Source organism: Cebus imitator, unplaced genomic scaffold, assembly GCF_001604975.1.
Source record: "Cebus imitator isolate Cc_AM_T3 unplaced genomic scaffold, Cebus_imitator-1.0 Scaffold36, whole genome shotgun sequence".
In the NCBI taxonomy this organism is placed as follows: Eukaryota; Metazoa; Chordata; class Mammalia; order Primates; family Cebidae; genus Cebus; species Cebus imitator.
The window spans coordinates 179,180-188,760 of NW_016107351.1; the positions used below are offsets into that span (position 1 = coordinate 179,180).

A 9,581-nucleotide genomic window follows, 5' to 3' on the forward strand; every position below is an offset into this window, starting at 1 on the left:
CATGCTCATTCTTCAAAAATAAAACTAAAAACCTAGGTATTTGGCTCCAAACTTCTGTCATGAGAATAACAGCTCTGAATGGTACTGAGGCTCTTCCCCGCCCGCGGCGCCAGCAGCCAGCCCTTCACCCAGCTCCCAGCCACGTGCAGTGACCCAGAGTGTCTTTAAGGAACGGTATCGAATGGGGTCCCCAGGCATTTCACGACACAGGACTGTTTCCTATGCACATTTCTTTTTTACAAAAAACAATATAATAACTTAGTTTGCATTTTACAGCATTTCCAATCGGCCAGGGCGTCCATGGCTGGGAGCTCACGGGGCTGAGTGTGGCGAGAACCTCCAGCTTGGGTGCCAGGGTCAGGTCTGGGCCCCGGACGCCTGGCCCCCACCAGGACTCCAGCACCCACCGCAGCCTGTGGCTCATGAGAGGGAGGCAGTGCCCCAAGGACCCCAGGTCAGTCCATGACAACCTCACAAGGGTTCAGCCCCCTCTCCCGGGCGTCCCTGTACATCCTCCGGAAGTCCTTGAAGCGCGGGGCACAGCCCAGCCGCGCCTCCCCAAAGTGCATGTGGCCAGTGAAGAGGAAGTCACCGTGCCCCGGCCGCACGCCACACTCCAACAGCGTCCGGACGCGTCCCTGCCAGTGGCCGTCACCCTCGGGCACCGACTCAAAGACCCTGCTTTTCTGCCGGTAGAGTCTGCTCACGCGCAGGTGGATGACCGAGTCCTGCCACTCCGGCTCATGGGTGACTTCCTGGATGGAGCCTCGAACGGCTGTGCAGGGAAGGAGGTGGAGACAGGGTGGGGGGTGAGCCAGGGGAAGCACGCAGGCCACCACATACTCCCCATCTGCCTCACACGCCCCCTCATCCCCCTCAGTGCCCCCTCGACAGGCGTTGGAACGGGGGCTGACCGCAGACTCTGCCATCTAGCTCGAAACTCCTGCTGAAAAGCACAATTTAACAGCAGGAAGCCACCAGGGCTCGTCCCAGCCATTTAGACTCCGTTAGCGAACAGGTGCTCTCTCTACCAAGGGCCAGACGCATAAGTGGGAAAACAGAACCTAAAAGCCGTGTTTTCCAAGTCAGAACAGCTGATACACAGGGTGCCCCTGCAGTCCTGCACCCTCCTCAGACAGGCCCACTCCAGCTCAGAGGAGAGAGTGACGTGAGGAGACAGAGGGAGGGTGGGCATGGGGACAGCCTCAGGGCTGCGCTTGGAGACCCCGCCCAGGGCCCAGGAAAGCCATGAGAAGGGGCCTGTCTGTGAGCTTGGCGGTGGGATGCTGAGCCTCAGCCCTGCAGGACGTGGCTTCCCTCGGGAGAGCGTCTGTGCCAACGCCACAGGCAAAGGGGTTGCAGCCCTGGGACCCACCACACTCCCCCTGCAGAGCGGCAGGGCCACCGGGGCCTTGGGCGTGGAAAGCATGGACTCGGGTGGGGGCGGGCAGTGTCCAAGGGTGCTCTGGGCCGCTGATAAAATGCTGTTTACAAAGCACTTCCGAAAGCAGAGCTGCTGGGAAACAGTGGACTTCCAGCATCCCCGAGAGGAGCAATGATCACATTACACACCGGGAAACGCTTGCCGGGCACCTAAAACCGCCCCTAGCTCCCTCCAAGTGAGTCCAGTCCCCAGGGCCAGAGGAGGGCCTAGCCCTGGGCCTCTGCAGAGCGTCCCCTTCCGGGGGTCGGCAAAGCGCTAGACCCCAAAGCGGGGGCGCCCGGGAGACAGAGCCGCCAAGGCAGACACTCACCAAAGTCGCTGGTGCACACGGCCAGGAGCACCTCAGTGTCACTGCAGGGGCGGCAGGGGGCTGCGGAAGAAACGCAGAGTCAGCAAGCGGCCTACACGGGGCAGGCTTGGGCTGCCGCCAGCCACGTCACTTGATCTCACACTCAGCAAAGCCCAGCCGGGGCAGGTGTCCATGTTGAGGCACCTTTGTGGCCAGGGTGAGTGGGCGGCACATGGGGGGCGGCAGGGCAAGAGACAGAAGCACAGCCCTCGGTCGCACCGGGATCTCACCCCGGGGACCCCTCAGCTCCATCTAGACCAAAGGCACCTGCACCGCGGCCACGATGGCACGGACCGGAGAGCAGACCCTCAGCCAGCCATGGCCCATCCCAGGGCCTTGATTGGGGGGTCTTCATGCTCTTTGCCCGCTTACATCCTCAGTGTGGCTGAGCCGGACTCACTCAAAAATCACTCCCATGCCTGTTTCAAACGCAAAGCCCACCTGGGGCTGACCCGAAACCGTGCCCCCGCCCCACCTCCACATCTACACCCCGTGATACCGGGACCACCCCGACTTCCCAGCTCCCTCAAAAGGCAGGCACCCCCACAGCTGTGCTGCCCACTTCCCTGGACCGCAACGGCCCTCCAAGCAGCTGGAAGGGTCAGAAAGGCGGAGATTCCAGGAAGGGAATCCCTGAGCAGGCAGAACCCCCTTCTGATGCCCTGAACCCTGGGGCCTGGCCTCCCCCAGAGAACGCAGAAAGCGTGGAGTGAGGCTCGTGCACCGGCCAAACCGGCTTTCAGCCTCCTCCCGGCCCAGCCCTCGCCCTGCCCTTCGCCCCAGTTTCTTAGACGGGTGAGCCCCGTGAAACAGAAGCCTCTGCACGCCACGCGTCCCTACACTCAGGGCGGACTCGGGAAACACGGTTTTATTATTCACTCTTATTGCAGGTTTCAGGGCCTCACCCCACCTGTTCTTAGCCTCCAGGTTTTGGCCCCAAGTCTCCTCACTCAGTAGAAACTCTGAGATGTGAAATCTCAATGACACCTGTTTCCCCTGCGCCATTTCACATTCTGAAGGCTCTGGAAGGTCCCTGGCCAAGAGCTGGGATCACCTTGCCTGGGGGTTCGCGGGCCCTGGAGGAAGCTCATGTCTGCGCCCTGGCCGGGCTGCTCCTGCTGGGCTAAGCTGGGCTGAGCTGTCACCTGGCTGATGAGTGCAGGCCCGAGCTGGCTGCTGGCACCTGGGGGCCCTGGGGTTCAGAGCAGCAGGCATATCTGGCACCTTGGCAAGGTGCAGACAGCTGCTCAGAGAGGGCTTCTGGGGTCAGGAACTTGCGTGGACCCTCAGGGCCTGCACAGGGGTCCATGAGACCTTGGAGTCTGCGGCGCCCTGGGCAAGCACGGGTCTATGTTGACCCCTGGTCACAGACACTGGTATCTAGTTTCCAGGGAGTGGAGGTGAATGTCTGGGGTCCTAACCCTTCAGGATGAGGCCAGCATGGTGAGGGCAGGCAGGGTGAGGGCACCTCCCAGCGTGACTCACCGGCCCACCCACCTCCTGCCTTTCTTTCCAACAAGTTATCAAGAAAAAGAAGCTGTGGAGCCAGCACAACCTGCCGGGCACCTAGAGGCCAGCCGATCCAGCCTCGCCCCCCGGCAGCCCTGCAGAGCGGGAGCTCCGGTCAAATCCCCTTCCTGCTGGTTTGTGCAGACCCACGCTGCAGCCCCTGCACTGGGGTCTCCTGACCCCTGGCCTGGAAGCAGCCCAGTGGTCTAGGCACTCTCCTATGGGGGCCCTGGGGCGTGCCCACCCTGGACACTTAGTTCACCTATGTGGACCCCCATCCTGCCTGACGCAGGTGGGGGCCAGATGGAGGCCAGCAGCACAGGCCCCCACCCGAGCCCGGGAGAGACACACAGAGCCCACGCAGCCCAAGGGGCTCCCATTTCAGGCAGCACTTTTAACCCCACAGGTGAGACTGCCCCCCGGGCCCGCAGCTGCCCAGCCCCACAGGGCCAGAGGTCCCAGCCCAGCACCCCTCACATGGGTGGCGGTCGGTCAGTGACAAGAACGGTGACCACAGCCCACCTGAGGGTCCCCGCACTGAGCAGCACCCTCTGCCTGGGCAGCCATGACAGCTGGGGCTGGGCCAGGGCCAGGGGCCTTGGAGGGCAGGAGGTGGGAGGTGCCCAAAGCCCGTCCTCCCGGTCAGCAAATGCGGTCATTGCGTGGGCCCCCACCCTGGGGCAGCGCAGCCCACAGCCCAGCCACGGGCCTGGGCGTGCGAGCATATCCAAGCCCTGGCGCCTCACCCTCTGTGAGTCACAGCCCAGCGACCTCAGCGGACAGCGCGGGGGAGGATGGAGACGCTCTCCTCACGCGCCCTGGGTACCCCGCCCTGGCTCACCCGGCCAACGGCAGGGGTGTGGGGCCCAGGGGGGTCAGTGCCTACAGCCTGGCCTGCTGGAAGCCTCCGGAGACCTCCCATCGACAGCTGAGCTAATAAAGAGCACCCCGGAGACCTCCTTGTTCTGATCCTGAGCTTTACAAAGTGGAGTCGCCTTCACAACAGCACAGAGGACGATCTGGAGACAATTATTAACGGAGCCAGGCTTGTGACGGCGGCGGAAGCTGCTGGTCATGGACACTGGTATCTAGTTTCCAGGGAGTGGGGGGGCCGGCAAAGGGTTGGAGTCCTGGTCCATCCTCCTGGAGGGGAGAGCTGGGGTGTGGACGTCTCGGGGACATCACTGGGTGGGAAGGACCAGCAGGGCAGGGCTGGGGGGCTGCTGTGGGGACTTGGGTTGGACAGCAGGTGTGGGTGGAGAGCCAGTGCCGTGAGCAAAGCAGGACCGGCTGGTTCCGAGGGTGACAGACACCGGCCCGTCCGGCAGGACGGCCCAGGCAAGGACAGCCAGCAGGACTCAGGCAGTTCTGGTGGTAAACCTCTGTGACCACGACAGCTGGGACTCCCACGCAGCTGGTGACGGGGGACACAGCGCTTCTGAGGCGCCAGGAACAGTGAGCCGCAGGTGGGTGGAGACCGGGACCCAGGGCGAGCTCCCGAGGCTCCTCCCAGGGCCGCCACCATCACCAGCGCAGCGCGGCTGGGCTCCAGGCTGCAGTCCACTGCTGGGGCGCCCGGGGGGTGTTGGCCCCTGGCCCCTGCCCTTCCCCCTGGCTCCTCCGTTTCTCCCTCCCTCTTCCTGGTGAGGAAGCTGGTAGGGTCACACCCTTCCTCTCCACAAGCGGGGAGGTGGTTAAAATGAAAATTACAGTGGCTGGAGAGAAGCCACCGAGGCAGGAAGTGAAAGACAGATGAGCGACGGGACGCCTTGGAAAATCCGCCCCCTCCTTCTCTGCTTCCAGAAATCATGCGGATTATCTTCCCCACTTTTCCACCCATTCCTCCCACCCGTCAAGGACCTCTCCAGGGGCTCTGCGCCCACCGAGCTGATCACCTGCCTACAGGCTCAGCCAGGGGCAGCTCTTTAAAGGGAAGGGGTATGGAGGCCCCTGAGGCGCCCTGGAGTCTGAGGCAGCACCGTGACCAGCATCAAGGCAGCATCCCCCCCGCCACTGTGTGTGTCCGCAACGCTGCTGCCCAGCCTGGCACCTGCTCACTGGGGCCTGCACCCCAAGCCCCGAGCACAGATGTGGCCAAGCCAGGAGGACCTGACAGGAGGCCCTGGGAGAAGCCGAAGAACAGACTGGAATCCTGACCCGCCTGGACGGCCTCTGGTCTGTGCTCCCCAGAACCAGACGGGGCCCCCACCCACATCCCCAACCCATTGGGTGGGGCCTGTTTCCCAGATGCACTGGCATGGGGACAGCGGCACCACTCAGCCTCAGCCAGGTCTGCTGAACACAGATCTGGGCACCGCCTGGAGCTGCACCTGTCCACTCCCCGCCCCTCCCGTCCGGCAGGGCTTCCTCACATCCAAGAAAGGCATCTGTGCCGCCTGAGGCTGGTGCAGAGCTGGGAGGTCCGGCCCAGAGGTAGCCAAATCCCAAGGCCCTGGGGCTGGGTCCCCCCTGCCCCCCACCTGGCCCAGTCCATACTCCTGAAGGAGCAGCCTGCCCGTGCTTTGGCCAGCTCTGGGTTATGGGTGCGTCTCATGTATTCAAGCCGATTACGCAGCACAAATGTGCCAGTCACACCCAGGAGAACCGCCGGAGCAGCAGGTTTCATGCTGGCTGGGCAGGGAATGGGCTCACACACCCTCTCTTGTCCAGGATTCCAGCCCGTGGAGTCTCTGCCCTAAGTCAGCACAAACTGGAACTTCTGATTCACAGCGAGCTCGCCCACCTCCCAGCAGGCGGCACGTGCCAGGCCCAAGGTATCAGCACACCTCAGGCTCTGCAGGGCCTCCGCAGGCTGCCACAGCTGCCGGGAGTGCAGGAATGGGCGGGAGAGTGCTGGGGAGCCAGCCGTGCCCAGGGGATGGCGTCCCTGCTGCCAGATGGCCCCGACATTCCACATTGTGGATCCATTCCTGCGGCATTAAGGGCTTAGGGGCCCCATCCCCTGATGAAAGGCCAATACCCTGGGGAGAGGAGACGCATCCGCCTCCCGGATTCCTCCTGTCCCTCAACCCCATCAGGACCAGGGAGACCTCTCGTGAGGGCCCTGCCCCTGTGGTCCAGCTGGGTCAGACACCTGTGCCCGTTCCCGTGGAGATGCCAGGCCTGGGTCCCAGCTCCGGGGGCCCCAGTGAACCTGAGAGTCTGGGCCTCTGTCCCCAGTTCTGAGGGTCCCTGCAGGTCTGCTTCCTCCGATGAGAAACCCACCACCCACAGGGCGCTGGAAATCGTGTCCGCTCAGTTTAAGCAGAGGGCAGAGGGCCACCGGGCATAAACAGGGAAACCCAAGCACCTGCGTACAGGACGCAGCAAAGTTCTGGGACCCCATGCCAGCCTGGTGTGTGCTGGGCACGGTCCTGCGCAGAGCCCTACAGACCCAGGAGCACATGGAGGGCGAGGAGGGACCCATGGCCAGACGCCTGCTCCGGCCCCTGGTGGCTCAAGTCACTCCTCACGAGGGGCTGCTGCCTCCCTGTGACCCCATGGGAACCCAAGGCCGCTCAGCCCCAACCCCCACTACCTCTCCCAACCCACCCACCGCCCCAGCCTAAGCAGGGCCTGGAGGCCTCAGCCACCACCCCCAGAGGCAGGAAAGACAGTCTCTGTTCCCAAAGGTGAGCTCACAGGCTCCATAGGGTCACCCCTGCTGACAACCAGAACCACTGATTTTCCACTGGAAATCTAGAAACGTGGGTTGTGCAAATGTGGCCGTCCAGGTGCACCTGCCGGGATGGTGATTGCACTGCAGCCCCTTTAAGACTCTCACACAGAAGCAGAACAAAGCTCAAGCCACAGAACATGTGACCACAGCCCAGCTCTTCAAGACCAATTAACACTTTAAATCAGCAGAGAGAATGCTCACAAGTTCCTAATATCTGGCCTGGCACCTTCTACCTCTGTTCAGGAAGACTGAACTTGGTGCCTGGATTTCTCCAGACTTGCTTTCATTGTCTAGAGAGTTTCTCTCTGGGGCCCCCAGACCAAGGCTTGTGCCCCTCCCCCAGGTTTCCAGCCCACCTTAACTGTTGGTGATCGAAATAAAGTTTCATCCAGCATGCCACCAACCACAGTACAGCTGAGTTGACATCAGCGTCCAGCCCTGCAGAGGCAGTCAGAGCTCACGGGGCACCCGGTCGGGACTCGGGGACTCCCGCGGCAGGGGGTCCGACACTCACTTGAGAGAGATTTCAGAAGGAGATGGAAACCTGATCTGGATCAAGAACACAGGACACAAAAGTGTGGACTTCTGCTCAGGATGTGGGTCTGTACGTTTCAGATCCTCGTACGGCTGGTTTTCCCCAGAGAATCTTTTAGTCACTAACCCTGGTGCTCCCTCTCACCTCAGGCACGCCCACCCCTCAGCCAGCTGTCTCCACCCAGGCCCGGCTGACATTTTGGGCCGGATCAATCTCTGGGTTGGGGCATCCTATGGAATACGAAGCAGCCCCCCAGCCTCTGCCCACATCATGCCAGTGACCCCCGGCCATGCGTGACAACAACAGACCACAAGACTGTTTACCTGGTCAGCCACCGCTGGGACAGCCCCCCGGAACAGCTCCCAAGCTGAGGTCCAGACAGTCCCAGCTCACACAGTCCCAAGACCCTGCACAGCCCTGGACGGTGACCACCCTGCCCATGGAGCTGATGGTGCTCAAAGGGCCCCGTGCCCCACATTCAGACCCCACCAGCAGCAGTGTGGAGCCTGCACCTGGCCCTGGCATCCCCAAAAGACAGCACCCTGGGCCTGCTCACAGAGCAAGAGGTGGGAGCTGCCCCATCCCACCTCCAGGGGCCCAAGGCTGAGGCAACACATACCACGAGGTCACATGGCCCACATGTGCCTCACAGGACCTCATGCTTTCTGGGGTCTGCCCACAGAATTTTCTAGAGACCAACAAAGCCCTCCACGAAGGACCTCTCCCCCAGGCACAGGCATCCACAGATACCCCATGACACCTCCACTCCCTGCCTGCCACACAGGGATTCTGTCGGCTTATTTTACCCATGAGACCCCTTTGGGACCGGGGCTGGCCCCACATTCTGGACATCATAGCTCAGCACCGCTCCAGGCTGAGTCAGCCTCAGCTCCCACCCAAAAATCGACGTTTCAAGGTCTTCAGCTGACACCAGAAATAGCCAATTCCCAGGGCCATTTGAATGGGAAAAGCACCCGTTTCAAAGGAGCTACACCGTCCACAAGCACAGGGCGTGTCCCCCAGCACCGGCCCTGCCACCACGGGAGGATGCTCGCCACGGTCGACAGACACACTCCCCACTATGCGCTCAGACATGCTCCCCGCCACGCTCGCCACGCTCCCCGCCACGCTCCCCGCCACGCTCCCCGACACGCTCCCCGACACGCTCCCCACGCTTCCCGCCATGCTCCCACACTTTCCACTACACTTCCTTCCACACTCCCCACCACAGTCCCCAGACACACTTCCCAGGAGGCAGGCTGCTCTTCCAAGGCCGTTCCACCCAGAACACTCACGCAGATGGGCCAGTCTTTTCACAGGTGGTTCTAGTCGGAAAGGCTGCATTTCACAGGCGGTTTAATTTGAACCTCCCACACCCCCCTACAGCATGTCACACCCCCAGGAGGGCCCCTCTGCTGGCGCCAGTGACCCCCAACCCCAGCCGCCTGTGGGGCCCTTTGGGCAAACCCGCCACACCTGAAACAAGAAGTGTTTCCACCAAGGCTGAGCAGACGAGGGGGAGAGGAGAAATCAGAGACACCTGCCACAATGGCACAGCCCGCCGCTGAGACAGGGGAGCCCAGGCCAACCCCCGGCCCTGCCCAGGGTGGGCCACTCACCCGACAGCTCGTGAAGGTCCGACGCCCTGTGCCTCCTGGTCAGCTCGTACTGGAAGCCTGTGGTCCTTCGGCCGATGTCCTGCTGCGGCGTGGCCTCCACAAACAGGCCGCCCTGCTCCAGGCCGAAGCACTGCACCCCACTGGGCCTGCCGTCCCCGTCCCGCACAAGCAGTCTCAGCTCTCCGGTTTTTTCCAAATAAATATTGGCCCCCGAGGAGCCTCTGAAAGGCTTGATGCACACAGTCAGGTGCCGGGCGGGCGAGAAGGTGTTGGGCCGCAGGTTCACGATGAGCGCGCCCGTCGGGTACATCCACTCCACGGTGCCGGCTGCGCAGCGCAGATACACCTGCTCCACCTCCTTCCTGTGTGCCTCGTGCGTCAGCCCGCTGCGGAGGGAGACACGTCAGCCAGGCTCGGAGCTGAGGCTCCTGCCCCCACCACACACC

The 9,581-nt window shown here is 62.6% G+C and overlaps 1 protein-coding gene across 2 annotated transcripts in view; it reads right to left on the reverse strand.

Annotated features, from left to right (window-relative positions):
* Positions 1-203: 203 nt before the first annotated feature.
* METRNL (meteorin like, glial cell differentiation regulator) overlaps positions 204-9,581 on the reverse strand; it is a 15,720-nt gene continuing 6,342 nt past the window's right edge. For both annotated transcript variants that reach the window (XM_017524698.2, XM_037737129.1), the window contains exons 2-4: positions 9,136-9,521; positions 1,755-1,814; positions 204-775 (exon numbers count right to left, since the gene is read on the reverse strand). In XM_017524698.2, coding sequence (XP_017380187.1) covers positions 456-775; positions 1,755-1,814; positions 9,136-9,521 — 766 coding nt within the window. In that variant the 3' untranslated portion in view covers positions 204-455. The remainder of the gene's footprint in view (positions 776-1,754; positions 1,815-9,135; positions 9,522-9,581) is intronic.